Consider the following 19,581-nt stretch of genomic DNA (forward strand, 5'->3'; position numbering starts at 1 on the left):
TGGCTCACAACCACGTGTAACTCCAGATACAGGGAATATGGTGCCCCCTTTGACCTTCCAGGTGACCAGACACGTGTTTTCCATCGAGATATATCAGACAAAACATCCATATACATAAAATAAAAATAAATAATAGCACCCCCCCGCCCCCGACAGAATTTCCCTGTGTAGCCCTGACTGTCCTGGAACTCACTTTTAGAGTGCTGGTCTCAAACTCAGATCTGCCTGTCTCTGCCTCTGCCTACTGAGCACTGGGATTAAAAGTGTACACTACCACCATCCAGCAATAATAAATCTTAAAAAATATATTTATGGTGAATTCTCAACCTTACCCCTAACTTTGAAATATAATTGTATTTGGAGACAGAGCCTTTGAAAGATAATCTGAGTGGGCTTGAGTCTAATGTGGCAGCTATCTTTATATAAAGGACAAGTTAGGAAACACCCTGTGAAGACCCAGGGAGACGGTGTCCATCTATACGCACAGGAGAGAGGCCTCCAGGGAAATCAAACTACTTATTTACTTATTTAGACAAGGTCTTGCTATATAGACCAGGCCGATCTAGAACTCACCATGGGCCTGGTTCAGCTGAGATTACAGGCAGGCATCATGCTCGGTTTGAAACCAGCCTTTTCACACCTTCCCCTTGGACTGCGAGAAAAAAAAAAATTGTTGGGGTTTGTTGTGTTGTTTCTAGCAGAGCAGCGCACAACCCATGCATTTTAAATGTTTAGGAGAACTATTCAAGGGAGAGAAGAAGGAAGGAGAGGGGCGGAGAAGTGTTTGGGGCAACCTGGGAGGAAGATGGATGTTGGCGTGTTCATAGTAACCCACCTTAGAAGCAGCAAGCGCATGACATTAGAGGGAGCTGAACTTGTATTATAGCTTAGGTCAGTACAGCCGGAAGTAACTATGGAGACCTGGAGAGGACAGCCTTCAGCTCTATGAAAATCTTGGAGGAGAGATGATAGGGAGCCGCCACTGAAGGGTCAGAGAGAGCCAAGGAAGTAGGCGGAGTTTAGGGCCGCCACTCCCCTCCACAGCCTGTGTGTCACCTGCTGGGTGTCCTTATTGGGGGTAGAATTCAGACCTCACTTCCACAGCACTGGCAGACAGTTGCTGTGGCTGCTGCCCCCAGTTCCAGCCAGTTCAGAAGTTAGGCTCTCCCCCCCAGCTGCTGTTGGATTAGTCCAGATGTTTCTCTTCAGTCAAGAAAAGAGTCTGAAATGTGTTGCTCACGGGTTTTTTCCCCTTTTAATACCCGCTCTCTTTAACTGTAATTTGGTTGTATAGCCACCTGCACCACCAATTTTAGAACATTTTCATTACCTGGGGGAAAAATACCATTACCTATTAAGAGTCATTTTTCATCTCCTCCAATACCTACGCCCTTGGCAATCAAGCTGCCTTCCCGTCTCTAGAATTGCCTGTTTCTGAATATTTTATAAGGTATAATCATATGCTACCTTCTGTAATTGGCTTCTCAGTCAATATGTTTCAAGCTTAGCTAGTGTATAGCATACATCAGTAATTCATCATCTGTATTACCAAATAATATTCATCCACCCACCAACTGGTGGGATGTTTGGTCTATTTCTCTTTTTTAGTTACTAGGAGTGGTGAGTCTCCCCCCTCACCTAGGCTAAACCTGAGAGCGCGCCTCAAGACATGCTCAGTGACTTCCATAGTGACTCTAAACCCCACCACCAAATTGGCAACCAAGATTAACCTTTACAAATGTTTGTGTGAATGCTTCTGTGTGGCTATTTTCGTGTCTCTTAGATATGTACCTAGAAGTGGCATTGCTGGACCACAGAGACTGTGTCTTCCTTTCTGAAAGCCTGGCCAAGGGAAAGCAGGCGGAACCCTGCTCAGCACACCCATCACAGAAGTGGTGTAGGGGCTTCCTGGTTCTCCACAGCTGCATCAGTGCTTAGTCTCCATCTTTTGCTTTCTTAAATCATAAGTGGTAACTTCTTACAGCTTGGGATATTCTTGGCCGCTTGTATGTGTTCTTTGTGTGGACATCCACTCAGCATCCACTCAGCATCCACTCAGGTCTTTTGCTCATACATCAGTTGAATCGTTTGTTTTCTTTCACTACTGGACTGCAAGAGCGGGGATTTAATTTTTGAAAGTTCTCTCCCATCCTATGGATTACCTTTTTATGTCCATGGCCACCTATGCATTTGATGATGTCCAATTGTGGATTTCATCATTTCTATTTGTGCTTTGGGGTCATTTTCCAGGAACTGTTGCCTAACCTAATATCATGAATATTTGCCAGTTATATCTTAAGGAAATATTTAACAGTTTTAGCCTTTACTTTTACATCTTTGGTTCCTTGTAATTTAACTTTTGTGTTGGTTGTGAGGTAGGGGACTCCCCCCCCCCCACCAATTCTTCTGCACATGAGTCTCTAACGTATCTGTTGAGAAATTGTTTCCTTTTTGAATAATTTTGACATCCTTGTCCAAAATCAATTGCCCAGGAATGCAAGGGTTACTGAATAGTTTATTAGGATATCTGATAATACCTATGCCAAAGGTCACATATCACATTATATAACATGTGCAATTTGCAATTATTCATCAGACTAAAGAAATGGCAGGCAGACACCATCCTATTCTAGTTCATTTTGAAAATTAGAAGACAAACTCTCAGTAAGTGGTTGAGTAGTAATAACTTAATTTATACCTCAATTCAGACAAAATTACCATGGGGCATGTGTTCTGGATCGGAGCCTAGACAGGGCTCGATGAGCCAGGGATCCATCTGATGTGACATCAGAGACTCTTCCCAAATACAGCACCAAGGTCTTACACTTTGAGTCCTGTCATTGAGGGAAAGCACTTGCAGGCACTTCTTCATGACTTTGGGCAGACTTTCTAATCACCTTGACCGGGAGGAGCCAGGTGCTGGGGTTAGGGAGTACGCTTGTTCTCTGTGTGGCTGCCAGCTGCCATTTTAAACCCCTCTCTCTATTCTGCCCTCCTATGTGGCTTCATTTCTAAGCCAGAAGCTTCGTCAGGAAGCTGCTGGTTACAGTATACCAGGCATAGGCACACCAGTTTCCTATCTTTGGGCATAGTAGGTAATTTGGTTTGTCTTTTGGACAGGATGGAAATTGTGTGGAGGATGTTAAAAAAAAAAAAAGGCACTCTAGGAGCATACAAATTTTAAGGAGCTAGCAAATTTATCTTACTTTATTAAACTGTTCTGGAATTCACTGTGAGAAAATGAAGATTTTTGCCTATAACCCTGAAGACCAACAAGAGTATTAATCTGTGAGATATAGACAGGCAGGTCTGTCTGTACATAGCTACATCTACAGTCATAATATAATAAACCTTTGAAGTCTCTGAAACCCTCTGCCTCAGAGTCTAGGGTGCTTTCAGAAATCCACATTCCCGAGGCTCTCCTGAATCAGAAGTCTGGGCAGCAGATGTTAGAATCTGTGTCTTAAGGCATCCCTGGAGGGTCTCCTAAACCCCTAAATCGAGAGCTGCCGACTTGGGAGCGTCCTGAGGACGAAACACTTGCATCCCAAGTGTCAGAAAAGCACAGATCTGGAGTTAAACTTTAATTTCCTCTCCAGGCTGGAGTCGGGATACAGTGATAAGCCCATGGTAGATGCACAGATGGGGCCCGGCGCCTAGCACCATACAGGGACCATGTTTATTGGATGAGAATAAAGGATTCCAGGTTCACAGGACACTGTGAGGATTAAATGGGACAATGTACATAAAGGCTCTAACAATGCCTGGCACAGACATTGTTATTTATTTATGCCCATATTATTTATGGCATGGCACCAGCTGTCTCTTCCCCAGGCCCCTCTCATTAGCCACGTTGGTTACATTCTTGACTTATGAGTCACACAATCAGCTAGGCGCTTTACGATTGATCTATGGAGCCTGATAAATAAGCTGAGAAATTCTGATGAGAAGCTGAAACAGGGTCAGTCAGGCCACTGACCACTGCCAGGTGTAGTTTTCTCAGGACAACCAGCAACGAACCCAGTGGTCCTATCATGAGGATTTAACTTGTATTTCTTAGTTCTAAAAACGTGCCAAAATTGATAAGTACAGAACATCACAAAAAGCAATATCTTCCCCTTCATTATCCAGAAGTATACCCTATGGAAACAAACCCTGCTGGTTACTCTCAGCCACAGCAGGTGTCTCTGCATGGTTGCTCTCAGCTGCAGCAGGTATCTCTGCATGGTGCAGCCAGATGGTGTGCAGGCCCCACTGGCTCCGAAGGACCCTGGCTTGGAGTCAAGGCTTAGTGGCTGCCATCTTGAAATTCTTAGTTATTCTCTCTTTGACCTTAAGTCTTACCAGTGAAATTCAATGCCCCTGAGTACAGCACCCTACTGTGAGCCACACCCTGATGGCCATCTAGCCTAGGCTGGTGGAGGAGAGTGGACACCCTCACGGGCTGCTCCCTCACCCCATAACTCCTGCAGCATCTGGCCGGCTTCTCCTGCTCTTGGCAGGTTCCCTCCGTGCTTTGCGGCCCTTTTTCACTTACAAATAAGGTACCTTTTATGCTTCATGAATTCCCCCCTTGTCCCTCTCTCGCTTTTCAGTGAGGCTGTTTATTTAAAGTTCTATGTTTCTTGGCATTTGTCATGGGAGACGCTTGCTCAGTTCTATTGGTGGAGATGGGGAGGGGGGAGGAACCCAGTGTAACCTTCAAGTGAGTGACCTTAGTTCTAGGAATTTATCCCAAGAGAAAACTAAGTAAAATTACTAATCAAAAGGAGTATTATTCCAGTAACATTATTGCTAGGAAGTTAGAGGGGATTGATTAAATGATGGCCTTTCCATACAGCCAGCAGACGTGTTAAAAATAACAGGGCTGAATGGGCAATGGTGAGGAAAAGGTGTCATCAATGTGTTAATGAAAAAATGTCAAGCAACAAAATTACTTTAAAATCTCATTTTTATATAAAAATACACATGCTTATAGGTAAAGACAGCTTTACATGGTAGTTTCTGGGAGGCGTTTGGGCTGCCCTCTTTTCCGCCATCTTGAGATTGTTTATAATGCCTGCCATTTGCAGCCTCTGGTGCCATCCTCTCCTTGCCTTCCAGGTGTGCTGGAAGATGGACTGTCCTCCAATGGTGTGCTCCGACCTGCTGTCCCAGAGAAGAAGATGACCTGTGGGACACAGTGTCCCAACTCCCAGAGCCTCAGCTCAGGCCCTCTGACCCAGAAACAGAATGGCCTTTGGACCACAGAGGTAGGGCCGCGGCCCCAGAACCAACTGGGGACTGGAGAATGGGTGGAGTTCACTTAAGTGGGACTGCCGGCCTCAGGGATGGAGATTCTCCACCCCTCCATTTAAGATTACGGCAAACCTCACTGAAATCCTCTCCCCGTGGGCTATAGGGTTTCCGTTAACTTGCAGAAATGTATCCTCGAGTGAAGTAATGAAGCCTGTGGTAAGAAGTAAACTTGGCGTTTTATCTCACATCCTCCAACCAATTGGTCAGTGCAAGGGTCCCTGAGGGCGATTCTTGTAAAATATGATAACATCATTACCTTTAAACCCTTGCTGTTGGCAAGGCGGCAGGCTGTGGTCCCTGGAGCTGGCTGTCATCTCTGACCCTTTCTCCCTGGAGCTCTTGGTTGGAGGCCCTCCTCCTGCTCTGCCCGGCTCCTCCACAGAGGGACTGCAGCCCAGAACAAACGTTCTGAGGAGGCTGGGCTCTGTGCCCTCTCTTCTTCCTCCTACCCAGTGCCCCCTCCCCCCACTAACTGTCTGCTTCAGAACCTACTGCCACCTCTCCCAGCTCCCGCATCTGCCCCCTGAGGGCACAGCTGCCCACCCAATGATGGGATTCTTGCTGGCATCATGAGTTGCCCTTAGAGGCTTTGATCAGCAAACTGGTTGCTAACTCATCTCTGAAGCTCACTCACTGAGTAAGCTTGCAGGAATCAATCTCTCAGACCCTCGGGTTTCTTAGACAGATTAGGGAAATGAAATGACAGACACCCAAGGAAAAAAGACGGGTCTGCTCTTGTCAACTGAGATGCACATAACATTGGCAAGGAGGCCAAACAGGACAGCTTGGCACTCAACACAAGGACCCTATTAATGCTAATGGAGCCCTACTGCTAACTAACAGTAGGTAGTTGACAGCATCCTCCCAGGGCCTGGCATTGGCTACCTTGCCTGTGCACAAGCTGACCTCTAGGAGAATGAGTCATCATTCATATATACCAAAGCAACCGTGCTCACCAGTTTGGTGAGAGTTCTAGTGAAGGTTCCGGTCTATGTCTCCCATCCTCCTCCCCGTACTTGGGTCTCCACTCTTACGGCCAGAATGAGCTCTAGCAGAGAGGTGGCAGATTGACCTGGGAAGTGGCCTGAGCCCTGTGCTCGTTTTCCCTATGTATTGGATGGCACAGTTAGTTCTACATATGTGATGGAGATGGGCATGATCCTTTCCACCGACCAAGGTGGAGCAAAGCATCATAACACCTGGGTGGGACTGTAGCCCTGGTGGCAGAGTCTTCCCTAGCAGTATGAAACCTTGAACTCAATCCCCAGCACTGGGGAATCAGAGTACTCAGGAGATGGAGTTAGGAAGGTTAAAAGTTCAAAGTTATCCTGAGCTATGTTTTCACAGCAGTGAGAAAACCAACATGCACACATTGACTATCACAATTCCAATTTCAAATTTGAAACTCTTCCTGAGTGAGCAGCACACAGTACAACCCTTCTTTCATGATGCTGGCCAGCAGCAGCGAAGAGGGTAACAGCTTTCAGTCGGCCTGGAAATCACCAGGGACCCAGCTGAGAGCCCGCAGTGAGCTGAAGTCTTTAAGCTGGAGTGTTCGGAATGTTAGAAATGCTACATACATTTCTCAACTTGTATTGGGTTTACTGGTATATAAGTTGCCACGATGTTGGAATTTTACTGCACTTCCCTTGTGCGCCGTCACCTGGGGGATGGTTCTTCTCCAGCAGCCGCCTTTGGAGAAGCCGCCTTTGGAGCAGCCTCAAACACACACCTCTTGCAGTTTTCTGGTTCAGATTTACCAGAAAAATGTGGGGATTAAAGACGAACCTTGCTAGGCCTCAAGAGTTTCCTCATTAGTTCCTACGAGCACTCTCAGGTTCCCTTCGAGTGCTGTTCAGATGCCAGGCACTGTTTGAGTGCCAAGAACCCAGGAGTGGGAAAGAGAGAGGCACTGTTTCCTCCAAGTGCCAGCTGCCATCAGCGTGAGAGTCAGATCGGAAGATAAATGACGTTGTTGTCGCAGACTTGACTGTGCTCTGAGAGACCTGGGAGTCACCACTGCGGGTAGTGACTTCTCTGTTGGCACCTATGCCCCCCACGGGTTCAAATTCGCTTCTGGAGGGCGATGGGACTTAATGAACAGTACCAATGGTGGCGAGCAACAGTCCTCTGTGTTTGGACAAACAAACCCTGTATCTTTTTCTTCAGTTCCTTCTGGTCCTTGCTTTCTGGCCAGCCATCAATAGGTGTTAACTGGAAGAACAATTGCACCAACAATGGTCTTTCATAAGTTGGAGCTGACTGTCTCAGTAGGGAGCTCTGTGTGCCCTGCTTCCCCTGATTATTTGGGGCCGTACTGACCCCACAACCTTTACGACGTCATTGGTCATTGGCTTGTTCTCCTTCACTCACTTCCCCATCCTGTGCTCCACAAACACAAGAGGCGCCTCTGTTGCTCTCTGTTAGGTAAGGGAATCCAAGAACTCTGGGCTTTCCAAGATCCTCTGCACCTTGATATGCCATTTTCTTCTGGCTTACAGTTCATCTCATCCCTTAAAAGTCAAACAGGCAAACTCTCTCAAGGCCAGCTCAGCAGGTAAGGGTGCTTCCTACCAAGCCTGAGTTTGATACCAGGAACCTGTGTGATAGAAAGAGAGAACCGATCCCTGAACCTTATCCTCTCATCTCCACAGGTACTCTAGCGCAAACACGCACAGGCGCAAACACACACACACACACACACAAATAGAACTCTCCACTGGGGCTGGAGAGAAGGCCCAGCAGTCAAGAGCACTTGTTGTACTTGCAGGGGACTGAGAGTCAGTTCCCAGCACCCACATGATGGTTTTACCACTGTGAAAGGTACAGAGGGTCTTGTGCCCAGATATAAACACTAGGAGAACCAGGAATGTCAAGCATGCAGGGTTGTCTCTTCAAAAGGAGAGATGTGTCATCTGTTTCCTGCCCAGAAGGTTGGGAGTGGGCACGGTCGATGACCTGGCAACCTTTGCCCTGTCTGCGTGGCCAAGACCACCCTGGACCCCCCCACCAGACCCTTATCTTGAGCTTGTTGTTCTCAGCTGACCTAGAGAACCCAAGTTTACACATGATGTCACATGCACTTTACAGAGAGTTTCAGTGTAGTCATGTTCTAGGTTTTATGGGGCACTCAGGATTGAGTTAATTATCACCAGGAAACTCACCGGATCGTGCTGTGCTTAAACATGTCTAAAATAAACTATGTGGGATCAGGCTCTCGAAGTTTGAACCAGCACTGGCTTCTCAGTTACGTTGACTAGAACTGCCTTCTTGATTGGTTAGGGTGTTTACAGAGCATGCCCACTTGCTCCCATGCAGGCCCACTTCCCGCTCCCACCCTCACCCCTCCAACCATGTGTAACTCCAGTCCCAGGGAATCTGATGCCCTCTTCTGACCTCCACAGGGGCATAAACACACAGAGGCAAAAAAATCTAAGCAAAACAAAACAAAACCAGACCCCGTCAGATATTAGTCAGAGGTAGACATGCCACTTGAACGCAGCCTACGAGGCTTTCATGTCTCCAAAGCTCCAACGCTTTATTGTTTTTGGCAAAGTGACCAGACGCTAATGGAATCACCCATTGTCTGGATTAATTCTCGGCTAAGGGACTTGCTACAGAAGTTTCCACCCCCAGAGTCTGCCCAACAATGCTTGGCAATGTGCGGCCTCCTATAGGAAGAAGGGGTGAAGCCCCACAGAGTTCAAAGAAAAGGGTCAGCTTGGGGTTTCTCTCAGACTATGGTAAAGTGAGGCGCATCATGGAAGAACTTGGGAGGAGTTTGTCTTAGAAAAACAGAAGCAGGAGGCTACATGAAGGGAGGGAACAGATGGAACCACGGGGGTGGGGGCAGAGGGAAGGCTGTCCATAGCGCACTTGGGAGCGCTGAGCAGCCCGCCTGGGAAAAGGAAGGGATCTATTATAGCCCTGTGAGAAGTTTCTGTAGAGATTTGGCCTGCAGCAAAACCAGTTCAGTTAGATGGTGCTCGAGCCACAGCCCTCCGTATTCATTATATTCTCCCTTTGACCGTCCAGTCCTCTTCAGGTTTAATGCACCTGCTAGGTGCTCATAACTACATACTGGTTGAGTGAGACTAACCTAGAAGCTCACTGTGATTAAAGGGGGCGGGGCTCCCCACCCCCACCCCCGCACCAGCTCTGCTCTGACATCACTGTGTCATGGCATCTCTGTGATCATCCCGGAAATCATCTCCTTGAGGCTCATGGGGGAAAAGCAAGACATCCTTGTGACCCTTGGCGAAGCCCAGTAGGTTAAGTCAAAGCAGGTCTGCTCCTGCTGTGGAAGGCTAGCGGCTGACCTCTAGTGGAGTTGGAGTATCCCCTGATTAACCCCAGGTTAATGCTCTAAATTCCCATGGAATTTGGGGACTAGCGGTTTCTTTAGCGGAGATCTGACAGAAGTCTAAGACCTCGCAGTGCAGCCTGCAAGACCCTGCTCTTTAATCCTCTGAGAGGTAAGGGAGGGGTGAAACTAACACACCTGGCTTACTACGTGCCAGACACTATATATGTCATTGTTTTTTATATGTTTGTTTGTTTGGTTTGGTTTGGTTTTCTTGAGACAGGGCTTCCTTGTATAACAGCCCTAGCTGTTCTGGAACTCGTTCTGTAGACCAGGCTGGCCTTGAGCTCACAGAGATCCACCTGCCTCTGCCACCCAAGTGCTGGGATTAAAGGCATGCACCACTACTGCCTGGGCTATAAGGCATTGTTTTTAACCTCCACGACTCTGTCCTTCCCCACCTGGGAAAACAGAGGCCCACCCAGCAGGATGCAGCGAGCTGTGCCTCCCAAGCCCATGCCTTTTCCTTCATTACCTGAACCACAATGTTGGAGGAGTCAGTGTGAGCTTGATCAGAGTTCATCAGTACGTGGGACCTGGAGCCACGGTCTTTCTTTTGGATTGTCACCTACAGGCCACTGTCCTCGGCAAACCGCATCAGCCCGAACGGCTTCAGTGCCTTGCTGTGCAAGCGAGCACAGTGTTCCAAAGGAGATAGAAGGAGCAATCAATGATTTACATAACTGAAAGCCAGGGGGGACGTTCTAGGGCTTTCAGGCAGGACTGACAGGTTCTGTACCTAGGAGCTCTCTCTCTCTCCAGCTTTCTGTGTCCCTCCCCACTTCACTCTGGTTTCAGAGACAAAATCTTATGCAACCTAAAATGGCCTTGACTTCAGTAAGCAGCTGAGTATACCCTTGAACTTCTGGTCCTCCAGCCTGCACCTTCCCAGGTGTTAGGATTAAAGCCGTGTGTCACTATACCTCTCCTTTGCTTTCTGAAAGTCTATCTGCACATGTCTGGTCTACCATGGGACTGGCACCAAGCTAGATCCCACAGTGTTAGTCTGTGCTAAGCCAAGAACATCTCTATTTCCATTTGGGGTGGAACTGTGAAGAGGCTGAGCAAATCTTGCTGCCATCTTGAGTCTAGGCGGAGCCTCCACCATGTCCTTCCTCGCCCCAGGGGATGAGCCGGATCAGGAACTTCTGAACCCCAAGGGAGACAAGTTCATCTGGGGTGGAGGCTGCCAAGACATCACCGCAGTCTATCTGGCTACCCCGGAGAATGGCAGCCAGCAAATGACTCTTAATTAAAGAGGCCGTGTCCCGGGGACTCAAAGCTGTGACTCACAGGGTTCCAGACCCACAGAAATGAAAACGAGACAAGAATAAAATAAGCTGTCAGGAGGGGTGAGAAACAGGAGGTGGCCCATTAGTGAGAGTCGGTGGTGACAGAGCTCACAAAGCAAGAATATTAGAAGTGAAGGAAGGGCTGCATTAACAGGTAGCTGTGAAAGCGGAGGGTGCCAAATAGGTTTCTCTCATCATCAAACAGAAGTGTGAGATATTTTTTTAAACCAGTAATTGCAATACAGACACTTATTTTTCCTTGTTAAAAGAGGGGTGGGAAAGGCTTGGCTGGCTGAAAACCACATCAGAGGGGGTAACTATATTCCTACAAAGTGATCCAAAGGGACACAGGGGTTTAACTGTTCTGGATACCTCTGCAGCCTCACCAAAGAAGAGAAAATGGAAACTATCTGACATTATAGTTCCCCCCTTTCCTCTCCCTTAGGCTTAGAATTTGTAACAATCACTTTTCTCATGGCTGCTGCAAAATATCTGACAAAAGCAAGTGAGAGAAGGGCGGGCTAATTTGGGCTCGGAGTTTGAAGAGATTGTGTCAGCTCACAGTTTGAGGGACACGATCACCATGGCGGTGCCGGCAGGATGACAGAAACCCCAGGTGGCTGGTGGTACCCTGTCCACGGTCTGGAGGCGGGGAACAGACAGAACTAGGGCTGAGCTCTGAAATCTGAAGTCCTTCCCCCAGTAAGACACCTCCTCTCAGGACACAGCCTCTCCTGAAAGTTCAAGGACATTCCCAAACAGCACTACCAGCAGGGGACCAAACCTTTGAGCCGATGGGAGACTCTAAAGCTTCCAAGCTGTAACTAGACTGCAGTAGTTACCAACGTGATGTCCTCACCGGAATGAAAGCTTTGGCACTTTCCCGGGCTGATGTCTCAGCCTCCAAATAGTCTTTAAAATATTGCAAGAAATGTCTTTTTCTGCGCTGGTGAGGTGGCTTCAGAGGGTAAAGGCACTTGCTCTCCAGCCTTATCTGACTTTCCATGTCCAGGGCCCACATAGCAGAAGAAGACCCCCAACTTCCTCAAGTGTCCACAGAAGCACTGTATCATGGGTTCCCACCCTTGACCACCCACAAATGAATGAACCAATAAATAATTAATGTAAATCAGAAGCAGGGGAAAGTGGTCAATTCTAACTGGTCTGCTAAACTTAATTCAGTAATTATTTGAAAATGGATTTGTCATAGCTGGAAACTTGCTACATGCCTTATTGGCATCAAACCCTAGCGTGTCTATTATCCACCGGCCTGTCTCTTTCAGGATGACTTTTACCACTTAGTCGCTGCTGCAGTGGTCCTCGGCTTCCGCCGAACAGATAAAGTAGCAGTTGGTGTGTTCACCATACCTTTTCAAGGGACATTAATGACAATAGCCACCACTGGAGTGACTGGACTGCTAGGGCCGGAGGAGGTTTCCAGACCACGAGCCTTTTAATTTTAAAGTGAGTCATTCACGAGCAAACTGGAAGTTGGTCCACTTATTGGAAGCAACACATTTAAGGTTCTCAAACATCTGGAAAGCAGACATCGTGTCCTTGTTTCTCAGGTGAATGACTGAGACACAAGTTAATGCAATTAACTTGTTAATTAACAAGTTAATGCAACGTATCGTGTGACCTCAGGTGGTGGCAAGGCCTGTGCTCTGTGTGCGCATTCTACAGACTGATGGTGTATGTTCTGTGTGCGCATTCTACAGACTGTAGTATGTGTTCTGTGTGTCTGTTCTACAGACTGATGGTGTATGTTCTGTGTGCGCATTCTACAGACTGTAGCGTGTGTTCTGTGTGTCTGCTCTTCTACAGACTGCTGCTATACTCACTTAACAAGCTTCCTCACTATCTTCAGAACTCAGTCATCTGTACTCCGGAGCTGCTGTGAGAAAAACCATTTTGTAGTCTTCAGCTCTTTGTTCCAACTTAGAAATTATGAATAATCCTTATCCTTAATTTTTGCTCCGAGTATTAAAACTTAAACACAGGCTGAAGTGGGGCCAGGGGAAGCTGAGAGGGTAAAATGCTTGCTGTACAGGTGTAAGAACCTGAGATTGGATCCCCAGCACACATAGAAATTTTGGCATGGCAGCCTGTGCTTGTAACCTCAGGGTTTGGGGCAGGGGACAAACAGAGGAGACAAGTGAACTCTTGGTCTTGCTAGGGAAACCGCTGAAATAGTGAGCCCTCCCTTTCTGTGAAAGAACCTGTCTGAAAAACTAAGATGGAAACTAATGAAGACTCACAAAGCTGACCTCTGGTCCCTACCAGGCTCACACGCGTGCACACATGTGTACACACACACACACACACACACACACACACACACACAAATAAACGACTGCAATAGAACAGGGCTTTCACTTTCTGTGAATAATTCATAATCAACCTTCGTGAATTATTCTCAAAAGGCTCTCTTGCCTCCCACCAATCAGAGAGAAATGTTTCTGTCAGTCTGGCTCATTTCAAGTACAGCCTCTGTCTCCTATTCCCTGATGACTTTTAAAGCTTCTATGTACCAACAACCTGTGAAAGTCAGACAGATGGGCCTCACCATCACCGGGCCTTTCTTTGGGACACTCTCATTGTTTTGTTTTGTTTTCTACACAAAGTCGTGTGTAGTTAGTAGGTGTGTTCAAGGAGAAGTTCAATGTGAGGTGGAAGATGGAGCAACTTCTTAAGAAGAATGCTTCAAGAATGGATAAATAGATACATATATAGATAATGATAGCTCGCTAGCTAGATGATAGGTATTTAGGTAGGTAGGTAGGTAGGTAGATAATAGAATGTAATAGGTAAACTGATAGATGATAAATATAGATAGATGCTTGATAGGTACATAAATGATAGATAGATAGATAGATAGATAGATAGATAGATAGATAGACAGACAGATAGATAGATGATAGATTATAACCAGGCATATCTAATTTAAAGTTCAAGAGACCAAGTTCTATGCTTCTGGGAAAAAAATAAACCCATAAAAATCTTTGCTAGTTATGGTGTTAGTTTAGGCTTGAAAGAAAAACATAAGGCAGAACTCTAAATTGTATCCACTACTGGTTATTAAAGCAAGGGTGCATCAATGGGGCAGTGTGTTCACCCATCTATCTACCCACCCATACATAATACACCAACTACCCACCCACCCATCCATCTACCATCCATATATCCACCCTTCCATCCGTCTACCCACCCATTCATCTGTCTACCATCCATCTAGCCACCCACCCATCCACCATCCATCTACCTACCCATCCATCTACCCACTTACCCATCCATTCACCCACCCATCCATCATCCATCTATCCATCCATCCATTCACCCACCCATCCATCTATCCATCCATCCATCCACTTATCAAATCATCCACCATCCATCCAGTCATCCAACCAGCCAAAGTTAAACTGGGGGCTTGCTCTGTCTCAGTACTGTGCTAGACACTGGGGATATCACAATAGAGATAATGAATTTGGTCTTTTAAAATTGGTAGGTAAGATTAAAGATGAAAGAACCGAAGCTGTCCTTGAACACTGGAGTTACCAAAACAATTATTTTAAGTCTGGCTCCCTAGAAGCAGAGCCCAAGATTATAATTCTTCCTCAAGAAACTGATTGATGCCTACATCGTAGCAAGGAAGCAGGTCAGGTAAGAGTTTCAGGTTCAGCAAGTACATGAGTTCTGTTGAGCAGATGTAGTACAATCTCGCTTTGATTCTGCTAGGAGCTGTGGGGTATACGTGACATTGTATTTGTTGTTCTGTGACGCAAGAGGGCTAGAATTTCTTTATCCCCGGGAATAAGGTGTAACCTCTCTGGCACCTCTAGTGTATTGGCACCAATCAGGTGAGGATAACGTTTTGTAAAAACCAAACCAAACCAAAAAGGTGATGATTCATTAGCTTCCAGGACTCAGCAACTGGGAGCTGCATGCATCTTCTGAGAAGGTCCAGCGGAAGACACCAGAAGTATCAGAAGCACACGGGTTTCTTGCTACTTATGAGAGAGCCTTAGCTATCATTTACAGATAGAACCCAATAGAATGGTGTGTTTGTTCCAGTGCTGCAAGAATCCACCATTTCTTGGATGTACTTCAGCTGACATGGATGGCTTGTGTTGAGGACCCATGTGGTATGGAAAATGGGTGACTAGTCACATGGAATCACACCCCGTGTGGGGAGACTCTCAGGTTGTTACGCTGTTCCTGCAGGGTCTGAGACTGTGTGTCAGGAAGCAGATGTGACCTGTCATCATACGGGGTATTCATCAGGAAGTGCCAATAGGATGTGATGGGGAAGGGAGAGCTGGAAATAGGAGCAGGTGGAGGGATGCTGACCGTTGTTGGGGGCTCTGGGAACAAACGGCTTGCCAGAGCTGGGCTGGCTTGGGCTGTGATGATCTGGTGTTTGTATCTCTTTCCTCCGACATTAAACAGCCTCGAGAAGGGCACAAGCTTAGATGAGGTGGCTCCCCGAAGCTGAGGTCACCCCTGCAAGGGCAGCTAGAGGCTCTTTGCTGGCTGTTCCCTGTCCCCCAGCTGCCGCTGTCCAGAAGATCCTCCCTGGAATGAAAGTCAGTGACAAACGACTTGTAGGGTCATTTTGCACTCACTGCCATTTCCTGGGATCTGCTCCCCAATCAAACTTGCTTTCACTTTGTGAGAAGTGTGGGGAGATGGGAACATGTTGAAAAACCTACAGTTTAGTTAATGCTTTTGTATTTAAGGTTAATTCTGGACTTTCATCGGGGATCTGTCTTCACCTAAAACTAGACAATTCTGTTTTGTGATTTCTCTTTATTTAATAACAGGTACTGTTCCAGATGTTATACATGTGTTACCTTATTTAATGCTTACAAAAGTCATATGAGGTAGATAATATTACCCCCTACTTCACAGACAAGGAAGTTCCAAACTGGTGAAGTTTGAAATGTCTGCCCCGTGGAACTACATAGCCTGTGTTTGAGCCAAATCTGACCCTGAATCTCAAAACGTTAACCATGCCACTAAGACCAACTATGACAATGTTCTTACTTCCCTTTAATCCCAGTGAATTCATTCATTCACCTGTGTTTCATGGGCATATCTTACCCAGGCCCTGCCCTAGCTTGAGAGTCAACAGAGAAACCTCTGAGAATGACCATGTACCAAGGCATTGCATGTTACCCCCCATTTTTGAGTGCAATGTTTATGCTTTTATGGAGCATTGAAATTTTTAATTAAGAAAAGTCTCTGAAGAGGGCCTTACATGTGTGAGTCCCCTTCCTGTCTGCGTCACCTCGAGACAAATGGGATGAACTCTGGGTATTTGCCAGGAACTGAATTCACTGTTTTCGACCTTTTTCACAGGCTAAAAGGGATGCCAAGAGAATGTCTGCAAAAGAAGTCACTATTAACGTTACAGAGAATATCCGACAGATGGACAGAAGTAAAAGAATCCCAAAGAACTGCATCGATTAGCAGTGCCTGGATGTAGGAGCAGATGAACTCTTTGTGGAGCCTAATCAAGAATCTTAAGAAAGAAGTGTCGCTTGCTAAACATGGCTGCCTCTGCATATCTGTAGCGGTGGCTTGACCAGGCAACACACAGCCACCCGTGCTGTGAGGACCTTCTCAGCTTCCTGCTTATCACGTGCAAAAAAAAAAAAAAAAAAGAAAAAAAAAAGAAAAAGAAAGTATGGAAAAGTTCTGAAATATGTTCTGAAGCTGCCAAAAATGTGGTTTGTTTTTCCCCGTTGCAGCTTCTGCAGCCTGGTTAGCCATGGTAGCCATGGTGAAATTGGGTCTGTGAGTGACACAGACAAAGAGGAGTGAATTTCCTGGGGCGAGGATCACCAGGTAGTGTGAAGCTCGCACACAGCGTGTGGTCTTCCACAGGCCCCTTCTTTCCTCCTTTGTAAGAACAGCTATCACAAAACCTACTGTTTCCACCGTGGAGTTGGCTCTCATCCAACTCTAACCCAGAAACAGAAAACCCCCCCAAAAAAAAAAAAAAAACAGAAAAACTCAGTTTGAGATAGATCGATCCCAGTGGCACACGTCGACGTCACCAGGGCCCGCAGAGTATCTGTGAGAGGTGTCCAGGACAGTCACACCGGCTCATCTTGTACCTGGAAAGGCCTCCCAGGCTGGCATCTGGACACTGGCCTCCAAATCAGAATATGGCAATGTCTGTGGCCATCGCATCTAACCTGCTGGCCCTCTGGGATCTAGTTACATGTGGCTTTTCCTCATAGCTTTCTGGTTCCCTTTTATTCTCATGACCTCCAGTCAGGTCACGCACAGTTGTAATCCAAGACTGGATACCGCTCATGGGAGGGAAGTGACTTAGGAAGACAGGGTGGGGCACGTGATGCCCCCGTGACTTTTCTGCATACAGCCCCAAGGACTAAGGTTTCTGCAAAATAGTTGGTTTTGGAAGCCAGAACCTGGTTGACGTATATTCATGTTGACATATGACAACAGGCAGCCAAGTGAAATGATGTTTGGAGAGGAATATTTTGTCTAGCATTTTGAAATACATCTTCCTGCAAAGGATAACGTAGCATGAGTTTGAGAGGCCTGTTAACGTGCTTGGGCTTAGGCAAGGAGTAGTCTGAGACGCATTAAACTGTACCAACAAACTGCACATCAGCAGCCGTAGCAGCCTGCTGACGTGTTTATATGGCGCAGGCCAAGAGAAGTAGCCTCGGCAGACTAAAATGAGGGTGTCCACTCCTTTCTCCGGTATTATTTCTCCAACCGGGTAGAACGGTAGATTGCATCTTAGTTAGTATTAAACATTCACTGCCAACCTTGTGCCAGCTACGGTAACAGATGTGGGAGAATTTGGAGTCTGGGCAGTCACGACACCACCTTCTGACTCTGTGGGTGAGCTTGATACTCAAGAGACCGAATTGGACCCTACCGCACAGGACCAATTACGGCAATGGAGTCTCAGCTTTGGTTAAAGGTAACTCTGTCAATCACAAGTGTAGGTGTTTTCCTGATCTCTGACCATGCCTTTGCTGTATACCCCACAGTTTACCCAAACCTCTCTCATCTTGACTCCTTGTCAAAGGGCTTTTAGGGAACTTCATGTTCTGACAATTTAACTGATAAAACAGAAGCAAGCCCCGTGACTCCCGTGTCCTTGTGGCACTGCTCGGCAGGCGTCCTGCCACCAGGTTGGCAGCGGTGCCATCCTGTGATCTCAAGGGCTTGCTCTCCAGGGCATGCGCGCTGTGTTTTGACATGCTGCTTCCCCAGCTGATGAGCTGTCAGCCACGGGCTGAGGCCAGCTTCTCCTCCCGACTCTGTGTTTGCCTGGGTTCACTGATGCACGTTGTTTGGAATTTACCATCTGCAAAAGTTGCCTCTGCATATAATAGCATCCTCGCTTCAGAGAAGAAGGGCTGCAGGGAGGGCCGATGATCTGGCCACGGCGTTGAGATTTCCATCTGGCAATTTTTAAGACGGGAACTGATTCTTACTATCCTATTGGATAACATTTTCCATTTCGGAGTTTGTGTCAATAAAGTCATTAATTTCAAACATGTGTGGGTTGTTACGGACTCTTTACTGGAAGCTTAAGTCTGTATGCGCAGCTGCGTAGGATTTTTCTTTTAAACAAAGGTGTTTTACAGAAGTGATCTCTCTGTGCGTCCTTCAAACAGCCTCGTGCATTAGGGGGAAAGGGGAATGCCACCAGCTCCATTACACCTGCAGAGGTGTTTATAGGCATTGCCTGGGGTGCCAAACAGGAAAGCCAACCACAAGGTCAGTGCTTTCCCGTCCATTCCTGGTGCCTGTCTCAGAATGTCCAGCCTAGCCGTAAGACTCAGTCATTTAGAGGGGGAGCTGTCGCGTCTCCTGAAACTGAGCCATACCCAGCTTATGAGGACATGGGATGATTGGAGAGGGCCAAAATTAGAAAGCCGGGTCTAGCCTGAGCTCACCACAGCCTTCTGGACAGGGTGAGCCTGACCTGGCATGAGAAGGCACTCTGCATTAAGGTCGGAAAGCAAATTGATAGTTGAGGGAAGTCAGAAAGTGTACTTCTTGTAATAACTGCCTAATGCATACACATACTATATTACGTAGAGAAGAGTGGGAGGTGAGGGTTCCCTAGGTTGCTGCCAATGCCCTGAACTCATGGCGTGTGGCGTTGGCAGACTGCTCCTCCAGTTGCCCATCTCCACAGTGCTGCGGGCACCCAGTCCTAATTGTGCTGTGTTGAAGATCTACTAAGCGCCATTGTGGCCACTCCCCAATGTCACAGAAATACCTCCCCTCCGTATCTACTCTCTGAGCAGGGTTCCTAAGGAGGGGCTCTGCTGCAGACATCTGGTGAAGGGTTTATTCAGCTGTCATTCTGTACAAATTCTGGAATCCCATGGACGTGCTCCAGCAGGCATCCCTCATCGGGAGCACCATGCACATTCTCTCCTTCTCAGCTACCAGGATGCCCGTTTAGAGTAAAGATGGCACTTGTAAGTCTCCCTTTCTGCCTGCTGCTTAGAATATGGAGGTAAGAGCTGGAGCAGTGTTGGTCCCCTGGGCTGTCAGGTGGCCTTGGAAGTGGAAGTTAGGCCACCGAGTAACACATTAGCCCGGGATCCTGGTTCCATGCAGCCTCCC

The 19,581-nt window shown here is 47.1% G+C and overlaps 1 protein-coding gene across 3 annotated transcripts in view; it reads left to right on the forward strand.

Moving 5' to 3' along the window:
- Baalc (BAALC binder of MAP3K1 and KLF4) overlaps nucleotides 1-18,499 on the forward strand; it is a 58,231-nt gene extending 39,732 nt beyond the window's left edge. The window contains exons 2-5 of one of the 3 annotated variants that reach the window (XR_015735585.1): nucleotides 5,104-5,252; nucleotides 14,459-14,613; nucleotides 15,690-15,773; nucleotides 16,312-18,499. Coding sequence is in view for 1 of the 3 variants with exons in the window: in XM_087898736.1 (XP_087754862.1) it covers nucleotides 5,104-5,252; nucleotides 16,312-16,422 (260 nt within the window). In the remaining 2 variants the exon portion in view is untranslated. The remainder of the gene's footprint in view (nucleotides 1-5,103; nucleotides 5,253-14,458; nucleotides 14,614-15,689; nucleotides 15,774-16,311) is intronic. The other 2 variants (XR_015735584.1, XM_087898736.1) reach the window with 2 other exon arrangements.
- Nucleotides 18,500-19,581: the final 1,082 nt, after the last annotated feature.

The sequence above is a fragment of the Myodes glareolus genome, chromosome 19, assembly GCF_982192425.1.
Source record: "Myodes glareolus chromosome 19, mMyoGla1.1, whole genome shotgun sequence".
Classification (NCBI taxonomy): Eukaryota; Metazoa; Chordata; class Mammalia; order Rodentia; family Cricetidae; genus Myodes; species Myodes glareolus.